This window comes from Akebia trifoliata, chromosome 7, assembly GCF_017979445.1.
Source record: "Akebia trifoliata isolate Shusen 1 chromosome 7, ASM1797944v1, whole genome shotgun sequence".
Lineage (NCBI taxonomy): Eukaryota > Viridiplantae > Streptophyta > Magnoliopsida > Ranunculales > Lardizabalaceae > Akebia > Akebia trifoliata.
The window spans coordinates 5354728-5368804 of NC_141381.1; the positions used below are offsets into that span (position 1 = coordinate 5354728).

Here is a 14077-nt window from a genome sequence, read left to right on the forward strand (position 1 = left end):
TATTTATTCTTCACCTCTCATAACTTTATTATATTTTCTCTTTTACCCATTTAATCCACTTTATTATTTTTCATCTTTTACCCATTTAATCTCATTTTTTTTATAACAATTGTACGTTAAACCTCCTATCAAATTATAGTTTCACGGGACCCACTTTATTTCCTTCATTCTTCACTTTTTTTAATTTTACTATATTTTCTTTTCTACCATTTTAAATCACTTCCTCTACTTTTACTATATTTTCTCTTCTACCCCTTTAATTTATTTTTTTATTTTTCATCTTTTACCCATTTAATCTCAATTTTTTTTAATAATACACCCCAAACTCTTTTTTTGTTTTCATTTTTACCCCCTTAAGCCTAGAGAGGATGCCCCCTCTAACTTTATTATATTTTCTCTTTTACCCATTTAATCCATTTTATTACTTTTCATCTCTTACCCCTTTTAATTGCAATTTTTGTAATAATATCATTTCCATCAAATTGTAGTTTCTTTAAACCCACTTTATTTCCTTTATTCTCCACCTCCCTAGCTTTACTATATTTCCCTTGTTACCCTTTTTATCTCTTTAATCTACTTAATTGTTTTTCATCTCACTACAAAAACTAGGGCTTTTGGAGGCCCTTATTTTGGGCGGTTCGGTTGAAGCGTCGAGATAAATAAACGAAAGGGGCTTTCGAAGGCGATTTTGTCGGAAACGCCGTGAAAGAACAAAATCATCTTCAACGGAGGTTGATCGGAGGCTTTTTCACACCGGCGGTTCTAGGAAAATGCCTCAAATTTCAGACTAAGAAGGACGTTTTTCGAAAAATGCCGCACAAACCAGATCAAATGAGGGCGTTTTTAGGAAAAACGCCACAAAATCCAGATCAAGTGGGCATGGAAATGTTTTGGCGCGATTTTTTTTCGATCTGCCCTCTCTCTCTCTGTCTCTCAAAATCGTTCCGTCTCTCGATCTGTTCACGCTGAAGTGTTCATCAGGTTTTTTTTTTTTTTTTTTTCAATTTTTCGAGCTCTCGATTTGTTCTAGTGGTTGACCTATCTATCTAACTCAGTGATATTGGATTTTTTATTTGTTATTTCTTCAGATCTGTGTGTTTCAGCTCTTGGTCTCTATCCATCTCTCTATAATCTTTGGTTGTTTTGGTGCTACGGTTCATCAGGTTTTGGGTTTTTTTTTTTTGTTTTTTTGTTATCAAAACTTTAATCAGGTTTGATAATTTGTTTTTGGTTCAATTTCAAATCGAAACCCAAGTTTCTTTAGTGTTGATTCGATTTTTGGTTCAATTTCAAATCAAAATCCTAATTTCTATAGTTTGATTTTTGGTTCAGTTTCAAATCAAAACCATAATCTCTCATTTTTATAGTTAGGATTTTAATAAAAGAATGTCGTACTTTTGATTACAGTGTGGCAATCGATCCTTGAACACTAGATTTCATTTTCCTGGTTTTTAATATCGAGAGGAGATCATCTCAGTAGAGCTTCCTGCACTGACAAACACGTTTTTTAAGGTTTCTATGGAGAAGGAAAAGGTTTGATTTCTTTAATTTTGCTTTGCTTCGATTTATGTTTTTCTCTTTCCCTAATTCATCATCTTTAGAGCTTCTCTACAATTTGAAGTCTTTTTAGCACTTAATTTCATTGTTCTTTTCCATAGTTGTGAAATTCACAAAACCTAAATTACTGATTGTATAGGTAGGTATACAAGATTGGTTGAGATTAGGATACAACCCTGATTTCAATCACGTTTTGGACAATAGTCACTTCAAACCTGGAAATACGCACTTTAAAGCTGCGAAATTGTCACTCTAAAACCACCAAATTCGTTACCGTTCTGAATTTTTCTTTAACGAAAATGTGATCATTCACATGTTGGCAATTAAAATGAATAGTTAGGCAAAATCATAAATAATTCATTTTTAGCTCACGAAATGGTAATTCACCCAATTATTTACATTAGAAGTAATAACTCTCTATTTCTCAAAACTATTAATTACAAGTTTCAAATGGATACTTCTAAGTCACTATTGTATCAAGGTCATAGAACTTGGTATTACTCTATTCAAAAAACATATTTTTGTTATTTATTTTTGCTTTTTGTCTATTGGACAGTGACTTAGTAAGATACTTTGTGTACAGGCTATGGCTTCCATGAAGATGGATTGAAGGTAATGATTATTGGATATATCCTTGATGTATTGGTAATATTTGCATTTGAAACAATCTATAGTATTGTATCCTACTCATGTCCAATGATATATGGTCTTAAGCAAATCATGGTGATTCCTATTTACTTGTTTGATATATGCTATGCAAATAAATTCTGGTTCTGTTGTAGGTTGGCATGGTTGTTGCGTATAGTGTTCTTGGAAAGAATTGTGTACTTTTGGGAGACAGAAAATATATGGTTCTTGTTCTGATTGAAATAGGAGCGTGCTTTTTCGTTACTAGGTTCCTTGAGAATTTTATCACTATAGGTTGTTTAATGTAAGTCCATTTCCTAGTTGTTGACTGTAGTATTATGAGTTACTAGTGTATTTTTGTGTATTTTTTATTTATTTATATTGGTAAATGCTTGGTTAGTATAAGAATATTGTTAATTGTTAATAGTTAGCATAAGAAGAATAGGTTCAAGGGGTGGTTTGAACTTCGGACCTGGGAACAACCTCCACAAGTCTTACCACTTAATTAAGTGGCACTTCTTGTGTTTGTTTTTTTTATTTCCTAAAACTTCAAAGCATGTTTTCTATGAATTCTATAATATTTCCATATTTTTCGAAATTCTAAAGTACCACGCTTACCGAAATATTTCTTTTGCCTAGCTGATGAAAATGTAAATGAAATCGAAATTTGAAACCTCGCTTGTTTGCCCATAAAAAAATGCTAATATGTATGCGTTCCATACTCCATGAACTGCATAACTTTGATTTCCTCTGTCAAAAACCGAGTAATGGTTTTCTTGTGAGTGTCAGGTTGGAGGTACTTTTAATTGGCATTATGCATTTTTTGGGGAGGCTATCTTGATGCTTCCATTTGTTGTGCTAGACTTTGTTATGAAACCTTTGCAATTGAAAGGTGCATGGTTTGTCATGTATTTTATCTCTCATTTCTGATTTTTTATCTTGTTGCTAATATTTTTAGATGTTGTTAACAATTTCTAATTGCAGGTTTTGTTTCCATTGAATCAAAAGAAGCATCTTTAGAGATAGTTGCATATGAAGTTGAAGGTACTGCACATGCCATTACTTTGGACTGTTGCTACACTAAATTATCTTTCTTAATATGTACCTATGTTTCACTTTTCTGATGAAGCCCCATGCACCAATGCTGAATGACCTAACACATGTCGTGGTTGCATAAATACGCTTAGAATTTCATTGAATTCAGTGGGCCCATAAATGTTGCATGTATAAAATACCCAAATGAAAAGTTCACTAAATAAAATGGAGTTTTTGAAGTTAAGGAAGTTTTTTAATGAATGCTTATAACATTGATATTAATGAAATTATACAATCCAATCATTGGAATTCAAATGGTATTTCTTAGATAAATTATTGAACTATAATCTTTATAAAAAGATTGAAAATCTTCTTTATTGCAAAAGTTCTATTGATATAATCAGTGCTCTTTTACAGTTTGAATCCTATTTTAGTAGATGTTAAATATGACAATAAAAAATGTATACAAGTCACCTAATATCACCTAACATAACATGGATGACAAGAAATTTATGTTCATGCATGTAGTTTGAATATTGAGAATTGAGAGTCAATTAGTAATGGAAACTTTCAATTTAATAATGAAGTAATGATACATGATTCTTATTTTTCATTCCTCTATGAGCCTAGAATAGTGTTTCTATTAAAAAAAATAGTGAGATCATTCAATTCATAAAGATTTTTCTTTTAAGAGCTAATTTATTTATTAAAAAAATCAAGAAAATCAAATAAATATATGCCACTTGAGTTGTTTTGTCATTTTTGCAAGTCTTTGTATAAAAGCTTATCACTATATGTTGGGTTAGGGTGTGGTTTGGAGCGCATATACGTAATCATAGCATATACGTATTTAATTTTCTTGAGTTTTTATTTTTAGCTCTTAAAAGAATTTTTTTTAATGAATTGAATGCTTTCAATATTTGAATCCTACTAATTAGTGAGATTCACCCATGACAACTTAGATATAACAGCTGCTCTTTTCCTCAAGCAGGAGCATTGTAGCTCCATACTTGCACTCATGCTTTTCTCCTTTTGGACAAGTGCACATGTAATTGATAAAATCTGAGCTACATAAGGTTGGCTATTTGTTGATTCTTGCCTTATTTGATATGAATTTCTTTCTTGGTGTTCAATGGTCACATTTTAATTGCAGACACACATGTTTCAAATAGTAAAGGTGTTGTCTTGGTTGGAAATGAAGAGTTCAATTACTTCACCTCAAAGAAAACTTCTTGTGAGGATCTCATTTAAGCTCTTCTCTATTTCTTTTCTTCTTCTCCCCCCCTCCCCCAACACACTCTTTTTATATATATTTTTGGTGGGTTACAAAATAATATATCAACATATAAGAATTTAGAAAATATACTGTTTAGGTAAGATAGTTCTATGCAATAAGTTTGTATCTAAACCACTCTTGGCCAATGGGTCTGCTAGGTCATAGCATCTGTTAAATTGATTCCTGCATGAGTAAGCTACAATGATTATTATCATCTGATCTTGCAAAAAAACAAAGAGATTAGATAGGTTATTCGTCCAAAGAGGGCCATGAATTATTGAAGTCTATAGCAGGAGAATGAGGAGTGGAAAGACCAAGAGACTTGCATGAGAGTTCAGTTTTTTCAAAGAGGCTAAAGTGACTATATGTTAGAAGCAAGTGTTGTTTTTCAAAAACATCCTCTGTTTGTATGGTTTTATTTAACTTAATGAAATCTATACTTAACAAAATAAATAAATAAACAATCATTTCCTTCCAAAACCCTAGCAGATTGCAGAAGGTAAAAAAAACTCTCCAAATTAGCTTGCCTCTAGGTGAATCAGTGGTGGTGTGCCAACTTTTAAATAGATCTAACATTGAACATGACAATGGCAAGAAATGATTAACACAACTATTTTTAAACATCTCCTAAGATATCAAATTAAAATTTCAAAAGTATTGTGCTTGTCCTCACCTATGTGTCTGGCACTGTAATGATGTCTATCCCTGAAACTATGTTGAAAAGGAAATCACCTTTTTCCTAGTTGTCCAAACAATGTTTGAGGCCATTTGTGGGGATGATGGCACAAATTTTTAGTAGTGTGTAGTGTGTAGTGGTACCCAAAATGCTGTTATCACAAAATAAAAATTAGCACTTACCGTTTATTATAACTTTTTGATTCTTCCACCATTAATGTTAATTGATGAACCTAACAATTTTAAATACCAAGGCCTTGTGTGTGTGGAGGGTGAGATTGCTATACACATTTAGTATGGGTGTGCATTGTTTTTGATGTACAAAATAGACTTTAAAAGCCTTGGATCCCCAAAACTTAGCTGACACCAAAAACTCTGCTAGATGTGCTAGATGTGTTTTGGTGTTTGGTGCTCTCTCCTCTATGCAGTAATATATAGTATAAAGACGACGAAACTCAATTCTAAAGAGGTCTGTGTACTAAAATAGCTCTAGTCAAAGCTTCATGTGGCTAATGCTTAGGCCAACAATTCCATTTGGTTAGGACCCCCAAAGCCTAAAGCATGGCGTAGGCAAGCGCTCTGGTTGAGGTTGATTTTGTTTGAGATTTTTATTTCTTGTTGTAGTTTGGGATTTGTAGTTAAATTTCTGTTGATAATTTCATACAAAAAATAACATATCTTTAATATTTATACTTATGTATTTTAGGGTATAGATGTTTACTTTCTCTTTGTTGAAGAATAATTTGATTTTCTGTTTTTACACAGGGATTCCTCAATGTTACATTTGTATAGACAATACCCACCACGGTCTTCCCAGAACTCTGTAATTCGTTCGGTTAAGCATTCATGAGTTCTTAACTTGACCAAAATGGCACAATTGCGGAGTACCTTTCTCATCGATAACCAACTTACTAACATCCTTAGAGATGTGGAAGAAGAGTAAGTCTATATTATATATCCTATTCTAGTTTGTGTTTCCTATTTCAATTTTTTTTTTCTGTAAAATTCTTCTCTTTATAGTACTTTGAGAGGGAGAGCGTATCTATAATATGATAAGCTTGCAAAGTTCGGGTTATCCAATGAAGATGTTTTCTCGAGAAAGGTTTTTGATGGAGGGAGAGAGTTCATGAAAGAGCAGATTATGAGAGCAAGCTTCTATTTCAATGAGGCCAAGGAATGAGCTTCTCATCTTGATAAGGATAGCCATTGACCGGTATCTTTCTTTCTATCTTTGATACTCTTTCAATTACAACAATTGAGACTTATTGTTCCTCAACATAAATTCATATTTGCAATTTCAAATAACTTGAAAGTCAATGTTTTCTCAGATTGGTAGATCTGCCTCTGGTTTCCCACATGGCATCATCGATCCCATTGAAGTATGTAAATGGATTGCTTCAATGTCAACTAAAATTCTTTAAATTTATTTTGGTTTCCTTCAACAAAGATTTTCATTGAATGCTCCTTAATTGTTAGGAGGTATCATTTGTTCCTTCTTTCCCTCCCTTATGAACTCATTTATGCAGGAACTTTGTGAATTGGCATCCCGTTTTGGAATTTGTTTACATGTCAACCTCTGCCTTGGTGGCTTCGTATTGCCTTTCGCTTGTAAGGTTGGGTATGTTTTACTTGATTGTCTAATAACTTTGAAATATTTTTTTTTTTTTTTTTTGGAAGGTAATGGGGGGTATTTAGCGGACCCCCAGCCGACTTTGAAATATTGCTTTTGTTAATGATTGCTTCTAATTAATATTCATTGATATATTGGATGTGTGGAAACAAATCTATTGACAAAGAAAACTAATCCATCAAATATTGTGTATCCAGAAACCAATAGGACATAAAGCCTTGCTAATTGTCTCCGTCTTTCTGCATGTTTCTGTTCTCTGCATTTATACATTTGAGTTTTGAAAGTCTTGTATGTCCCTTCAAAATTCTAATTTAATTTGTTTCATTACTTGTTTGTGAAGGATTGTTTGACACCAATCATATAAACTATTGGTTCAATAATTGCATCCCCTATTTGATCTTATTAAGGTTGAGACCATTGGCTCTTTCTTACTTTGAAGAAGAATTAGTTTAGAGTCTTCCATACTTATTCAGGTTGATATCATTAGCTTTTTCTCATTTTGAAGAAGATTTTGTCGAGTCCTACATAATTTTGTAAATTGTATAATTTGCTATTAAATGTCCAATAGGTACACATCCTATCAATATAGATCTACTGACATGTCATCTTTTGGATGGACCATAGCATTTGAGTCACCATTTGGAGGTTTCTAATTGTTTGACAGAAGAACCATCTAGAATCAAGTGGTATCATCCCATTAACGTGATGTTGGTCCTTAGAATAGTGGTTTTTCAATTAGATGCTTTTGATTTAACAATTTATGTAATGATATAGTGCTTTGTGGAACCGTCCAAGTTTTTAAACCCTTCTTTATGATTTGCACAGTCAATGAAAATAATTTTACGTCTCTAGCATTTAAGTCTTAAGTGGTTTTGGTTTTGCAATTGACTAAGAACCACCTTATTTTAATTAATTTAGACTTCTAGGTGAACATTCAAACTTGGATAAATGTAGTCTTCTGTAATCTTTCTAGGATGCAAAGATCCATTATTGTTGTGTGTTTAGTTTATAGTTTTAATTATAAAGTTTTTCCAAAAGTTGGTTGAACTCCTTTCACCACCTACTCTTCAAGAAGTAACATAATTCAATTATTCTTTTATTTGTTGATATTTATTATTTTGCACAATTTTCCCCTTTCTAGGTACCCAATTCCACCCTTCAATTTTTCTATTGAAGGAGTAACATCGATATCGGATGATGTACATAAGTATGGGTTGGCTCCAAAGGGAACTAGTATAGTTCTATATAAGAATCACACCATTAGAAAGGTATTGTTTTCTATCGATTAATGTTTGAGTTACTTATTTTGTTTATAATTCATAGAGTTGCCTCTTATTTTATAGTGAAAATATTCGTGAATACGTACTTTGTTTTTTGATTTCGTAGATGTATGCTTGGTATATTGTAGTTTATGTAGCGTAGACCTCCACACAACACATTTACAGGTTATGACATCTTTTTATAAACATGTGATAAGTGAAATGTGGGGTGCCAATAGCAGTTCTTTTTCTTTATATAATTACAGGTTTTATTTTGGAATGAATATTTTATTAATTTTTTTTACAACATTAGAGGCGGTTTTGAACTGCCTCTAATGTTGTTTTTTTTTAAAACTAATTTGTTATTAGGGGCGGTTTTGAAATTGCCTTTAAAATATAAAAACCGCCTTGAAATAACAATATTTAGAGGCGGTTTTAAAACAGCCCTTAAATTATTATTATTAGAGGCGGTTTTCAAATAGCCTCTAAAATATAAGAACCGCCCTTAAATCATATTCTTTAGAGGCGGTTTTTAAACCGCCATTAAATTATTATTATTGGAGGCGGTTTTAAAACAGCCTCTAAAAATATAAAAAATGCCCTTAAATCATTATTTAGAGGCGGTTTTAAAACCGCCCTTAGTCGGCCACTAAAAAGAATCAGCGACGCCATTATAGTGGGCGGTTTGACTAAACCGCCCTTAAATATATTGGAGGCGGTTTAGTCGAAATTGGAGGCAGTTTAAAACCGCCTCTAAATACCTCATATTTTGTAGTGTCTTTTACCCCTTTAATCTCAAAAAATTTATAATAATATCCCTCCAACTTTATTTTTTTCTCTTTTACCCCTTACTCCGAGTGAGGATTACGGCATGGTGAACTCTAGTAGTCTAATAATAGATAGTGCTCGTGAGCAAATTTACATCGCTTAAGGAAAGTACTTTGTGTTTATGGGAGTGACAATAGTTTCACAATAAAAAAATTTGACTCCTCTCAAAAAAAAATTTTGTATGTTTTATTTAACAGTGAATAAGTCCATCATCAACATTACAAACCTCAATGCCAAAAACATAGTAGAAGTGGCCATGATCTTTCATAGCCTTACTCTTCTAATAAAAAATGGTATCAAAACCTTGATATATCTTTTGATCAGGCTCAAGTTCCTAGTTACATCTACTTTTGATGGGGGTGCCATCACTACTAGTTGGACATGTCACTCCTTTCACCATTCATTAAGAAATTTCTTCAAATAGATCATATTATTCATCTAATTTACAAATAAATAAATTATCACTTCTCTTCAAAGGCTTTTCTTAGAACATGGCGTACGCAACAACCATGACAATGTATTTGATATCATATTCTCTATATAAACATCATCTCCGTCACCAAAACCTTATTAACATAAAGATCTTTTATCCAAGAAAAAAAAGAAGAAGATATTAACATGAAGATACTTCTCTAATATTCCTCATAATCTGTAACGCATAATCCCTTATCCATTCATTGGGCTTTGGTGGCCCTAGTGTTGCAATAGGAACGGGTGGATGTTCGTTCCATCCCAATATGTATTTAACCAACCATGCTCATTTACAAAGATGAGCCCTTGAACGTATTAAAATATGGGAAATGTTCAGCACCAAACATTTTGGCAAAACATTTTTCAAAACATGGGTTAGAAGTTTTGGAATGGACTGCATTTTGGTGAGGATGAACTCTACGGTGAGGAGATCATCATCACAAAAAATCAGCCCATTCCAAAACTTCTAACCCCATAAAAAATGGTTTACAAAAAATGGACGGTCCACGATTTTTCAACTTGTAAACATGGGGCTAGAAGTTTTGGAATGGGCTGATTTTTGGTGAGGATGATATCTATGGTAGATATCATCCTCACCAAAAATCAGCCCATTCACTACAACATTTTTGATCTACAGCGGCGGATTTTTCCGCCGCTACAAGGTAATATTTCCGCCGGTAAAAGCTATTGCGGCGATGAGCAGCGGAACCAACGATCCGTCGTTGAATCCTCCGTCGCTACCTATAGCAGCGGATAATGTATTCCGCTGTTGCAGGTAGACCTTTAGCGGCGGATATTAATATCCGCTGCAATAGATCGGATTTTTAATAAATAGAATATAATTTATATAGCGGCGGATATTAAAATCCGCTGCAATAGGTCAATTTTTTTTAAAAAATATATAACACATATAGCGGCGGATACTAAAATCCGCTGCTATAGGTAAATTTTTTTTAAAAATATATATAACACATATAGCGGCGAATATTAAAATCCGCAGCTATACGCTCTTTTTTTTTAAAAAAAAATTATTATATATCCTTAAAAAACAATATATAAAGACGAAATTTGTATTCACTGCTGTAATTTTTTTTCATATATATATATATGGGTCCCGTTGAGCAACAAACATTTTTCAAAACATGGGTTAGAGGTTTTGGAATGGGCTGATTTTTGGTGAGGATGATCTCTACGGTGAGGAGATCATCCTCACCAAAAATCAGCCCATTCCAAAACTTCTAGCCCCAGTTTACAAGTTGAAAAATCGTGGACCGTCCATTTTTTGTAAATCATTTTTGATGGGGTTAGAAGTTTAGAATGGGCTGATTTTTGGTGATGATGATCTCCTCACCGTAGAGATCATCCTCACCAAAAATCAGCCCATTCCAAAACCTCTAACCCATGTTTTGAAAAATGTTTGTCAAAATGTTTGTTGCTGAACATTTCCCTATATATATATATAGATATATATATACATTTAACCTGTGTCCCCCAACCTGTACAGATTGATAACTTTAAAATAAATAATATAAGAGAGCTACTATTGCCACACTAACTTTTATTAATCTCGCACTAATACATAAGTAAATCACCAAAGAACTGCACATGTTTATAGTTTAAACTAACATCTTTATTCAAGAGTCAAGACTATATTGACAAAAAAGAATGGTAGTTTGGAGATCACAATGATGATTTAGGATATCTACAAAAGCATTCATACCGCTAAGGAAACTGCATATGAAGCATGCCCACTATAAAGGGTTTTCTCTATCTGCTCTTGCATTTCGGGATCTGTGAACAGCCAAACAAAAAACAAAACATTATGTATAATAGAAAAGTGGTTACTCCGGTTTGAGTATGTGTGGACTTATTGCACAATAAGGATTTATTATACAAAGTGATTTTTGCATAATAAAAGTGCTAATCTTTCCAAGCAAGAGGTTTTTTGCCACCCAAAGAGGAAAACCAGAAGCTATGGCACACAAAAGCTTAAGAAATCTCATCTAAGCTTTGGCTAGTTGTTCCCCTATTCTAGGACATTTAATATCATTGAATTTTCCAGATTTAGATAAGAAAGCTAAGTATTAGTACCATAGGTGGTTAGTTTTCTACAATTCCCAGATTAAAAAGTAGCCAAATGTATCAAAGTTTTCTGGAACTTACAACCAATTATGTTTTTGTATTAAATTGGGTAAGCAAATGAAGTACATTTACAGATGAAAATTGTTGGGTAGGCAGATGTCATGAACCTTAACAAACAGATAGTGACATCAGGAACGGTTTGAAATTTTACTGAAAAAACAAGGGTGAGCTGCTATAAATTTGTAAAGTGGTTTGTGTGTGTTAAGGAAACATAAGTTGTATGTTTCTACCAATATGAATGGCCCACCTAAAAATTTATGTCAAACATTTGACCAGATTACTACCCTAAGTTAGAATCTATTGGTTTTTATTATTGGATTGACAATTCTAAAGAAGGCAATTGGTTCCACGTCTGTAAAATGGTGCACCTCTATTCAAATTGCAAACTGAATGGTAAATGACATTGACTGAGCTATATATTAAAATCAAATTCAGCTAAAGAACAAGGAACAGAATCGATGGACTTTCCATAAGACCTATTAAAATGAAAGATATCCAAATATGTTGACCAACAAAGTCAAGAATACACCGAGTTTTTATAGAATAGAACTAAAAGCAAATGTAACAGACTAATCGGAAAAACACAAATGCAATATAAATAATTACACTCACCAGTGTACGGTTCAACAATGAAGCAATAGCAAGTGCAGTCCTCATTTGTTTCATCTGAAGAAACCCTTTTTTATGTAATTAACAAGTCACAACAGAGATTAGTATTAAAACAAGTCCATGTTATACAAGATAGAAGATTAGGCTGACATATGCATACTTGGTAATTTATGAGAGAAAAGTGTGATTCAACATTATGCTCCCCATCTAACATGAGGCTCTTTGGGATAGACGGCTTAAATGACAAGAAACCTCCTACATAAGTTCCCTGAAAATATAAATTTTCTCATCTTGGCCGCCAAGAGATTGATGCTAATGACAACTAAGGCAGAATCCATTACAAACTTCTATAAGGTAAAGATTCCAAATTCCTGAGTATTATAAAAACATAGAGAAAATTTTGAATGTTATCAAGCAACAAGGATATATGGAACTCATTTCCAAACAACAATGTGGAGTTTAAATTAGGGTCAACAGTCAATAAATGAGCAAGTATAAGAGAAAAAAATGAGAGATCACGTGGGATGATCTTCTTATTTTATACAATTGATTGGCTTAATGACAATGACCAAGAGTGGCTTTGAGTGAATAAGTTAATATCTTTCTCCCAACCCACCCTAACCCAAGCTCATCTCCACTCCTTAGAATAGTCCTTATTTGTATTTGTTGACAAAATAAGTTAGTTGTCAGAAGTCGGGGAAATAATGAATAACTACAACAGGTAACGAGAAAATTGTGTAGTATAATTATCCGTAAAGTATGTGGAGTGATATTGGAAGGCTAGACATGCTGAAGAATCTGTGAAACACAGCCAACATCACCTCATAAAGATCGATAAGATGTATGACAAGTTGCACAGAGAAGATCTAACCTGGTGAATCATAATATTCTGGTTCATCGTAGAAAAGCATAGCTTCACGTAATCGATGACGCTTTCCATCAGTAACTGCAAACTGAAAGGTGGTATGCACAGCATATCGTTCCAATCTGAGTTGTTGATGCATGGCCTGCAAATGTAGCTTAAGCATTAATAGTGAACGAAAGTGAACAAGGTATAGCAAAAGAAACTTCTAAAAGTCTAAAACTAGGACCAAAATACCTCTAGAATAGTGTCAGCACCAAAATCCTTCCTCCACTGAATCATTTCAGCCCACATGTGTTTTGCTTTATCAACCTAAATCATGATCTATATCAAGTGCAATGATTTCTTAATGTATCCCGAGGCAAATGATCTAGTTTCCTATAATGGATATGTTTGTTTTGCTAAAAATTTCGAATAACAATAAATGAATTGAGATGATAAATTTAGTAAAGAGTTAGGATCCCTATCTATGTAATTGATATCAGTATCACTTTAATGTAATAGTGTGATATCAGTCTGATTTTCGGGATGTGCCCTATCTATGAAGTAGACTTTGGATTGAACATTCAATGGACCACATATACAACACACAAATACAGCAATTAAAAGAGGTATAAACTACTGCACACAAATACAGCAATTAACCCTTCAACACCACACAAACAAACAAACACACACACACACACACACAAATACAGCAATTAAAAGAGGTATAAACTACTGCACATAATCATATATACAAATAAAAAACAAATGTGAAAATGTAATGACAAGTAGGAAATCACCAGTATGCCTTGTGGCTATGGGAAAGTCAACAAGGTATAAATCCAGATAGTCTAACAGAAATGCTTTAAACTAGCCTTGGTGGTAATCAAAAGGTCTTCTCTTTTCACAAGGCCAGACTAAAATCCTTTAGCAAGTACTTCTCCAACTCTACTTCGTTCTGGTAATCAACTGTAAGTAGCAATAGTTTATCAGACTTGTTACTTCATGCAGAATACTCAAAATGTAAATGGAAGAAGAAAATTATAAAACTATTGGATCAATGAATGAATCCCTATCAAAATAACCCCCCCAATCATGCACAATTGACTGCATATTACCCA

At 33.1% G+C, this 14077-nt stretch overlaps 2 protein-coding genes across 26 annotated transcripts; one reads left to right on the plus strand and one right to left on the minus strand.

The window, feature by feature from the left end:
* The first annotated feature begins 599 nt into the window (after window positions 1–599).
* Window positions 600–8295, plus strand: LOC147398101 (uncharacterized). Of its 17 annotated transcripts, none has more exons than XM_086447251.1 (13): window positions 600–981; window positions 1089–1163; window positions 1408–1533; window positions 2141–2169; window positions 2340–2488; window positions 2974–3076; window positions 3169–3228; window positions 4373–4453; window positions 5936–6109; window positions 6191–6383; window positions 6499–6549; window positions 6697–6788; window positions 7942–8295. In XM_086447251.1, the coding sequence occupies exons 6-9, from the start codon at window positions 3025–3027 to the stop codon at window positions 5995–5997; spliced, it is 255 nt and encodes an 84-aa protein (XP_086303377.1). In that variant the 5' UTR covers window positions 600–981; window positions 1089–1163; window positions 1408–1533; window positions 2141–2169; window positions 2340–2488; window positions 2974–3024; the 3' UTR covers window positions 5998–6109; window positions 6191–6383; window positions 6499–6549; window positions 6697–6788; window positions 7942–8295. The 17 variants fall into 17 exon arrangements, with proteins under 17 accessions (XP_086303377.1, XP_086303366.1, XP_086303378.1 ...); XM_086447240.1 differs by lacking the exon at window positions 2340–2488 and adding an exon at window positions 4211–4295 and having other exon boundaries at window positions 6697–6783; XM_086447252.1 differs by lacking the exon at window positions 2340–2488 and having other exon boundaries at window positions 2114–2169.
* A 2526-nt stretch (window positions 8296–10821) lies between these two features.
* Window positions 10822–13166, minus strand: LOC147398102 (arabinosyltransferase XEG113-like). Of its 9 annotated transcripts, none has more exons than XR_015179757.1 (4): window positions 12981–13126; window positions 12270–12364; window positions 12113–12177; window positions 10822–11976 (listed from the first exon to the last, which is right to left on the minus strand). XR_015179757.1 is itself a non-coding variant. In XM_086447254.1 (4 exons), the coding sequence occupies exons 1-4, from the start codon at window positions 13135–13137 to the stop codon at window positions 11126–11128; spliced, it is 330 nt and encodes a 109-aa protein (XP_086303380.1). In that variant the 5' UTR covers window positions 13138–13166; the 3' UTR covers window positions 10822–11125. The 9 variants fall into 9 exon arrangements, 4 of the variants coding, with proteins under 4 accessions (XP_086303380.1, XP_086303379.1, XP_086303381.1 ...); XM_086447254.1 differs by having other exon boundaries at window positions 10822–11149; window positions 12113–12166; window positions 12981–13166; XM_086447253.1 differs by having other exon boundaries at window positions 12113–12166; window positions 12981–13166.
* Window positions 13167–14077: the final 911 nt, after the last annotated feature.

What these genes read in the sequence shown, in the direction of transcription:
- LOC147398101 (XM_086447239.1), top strand. Translation starts at nt 6,334, where the DNA reads ATGAGGCCAAGGAATGAGCTTCTCATCTTGATAAGGATAGCCATTGAC. An exon ending in ATAAGGATAGCCATTGACCG is followed by an intron (nt 6,384 to 6,498) that starts GTATCTTTCTTT and finishes ATGTTTTCTCAG; the next exon opens with ATTGGTAGATCTGCCTCTGG. An exon ending in GCATCATCGATCCCATTGAA is followed by an intron (nt 6,550 to 6,696) that starts GTATGTAAATGG and finishes TCATTTATGCAG; the next exon opens with GAACTTTGTGAATTGGCATC.
- LOC147398102 (XM_086447253.1), bottom strand. Translation starts at nt 13,137, where the DNA reads ATGCTTAAGCTACATTTGCAGGCCATGCATCAACAACTCAGATTGGAA. An exon ending in AGAATATTATGATTCACCAG is followed by an intron (nt 12,365 to 12,980) that starts GTTAGATCTTCT and finishes GAACTTATGTAG; the next exon opens with GAGGTTTCTTGTCATTTAAG. An exon ending in CATTGTTGAACCGTACACTG is followed by an intron (nt 11,977 to 12,112) that starts GTGAGTGTAATT and finishes TCATTTTAATAG; the next exon opens with GTCTTATGGAAAGTCCATCG.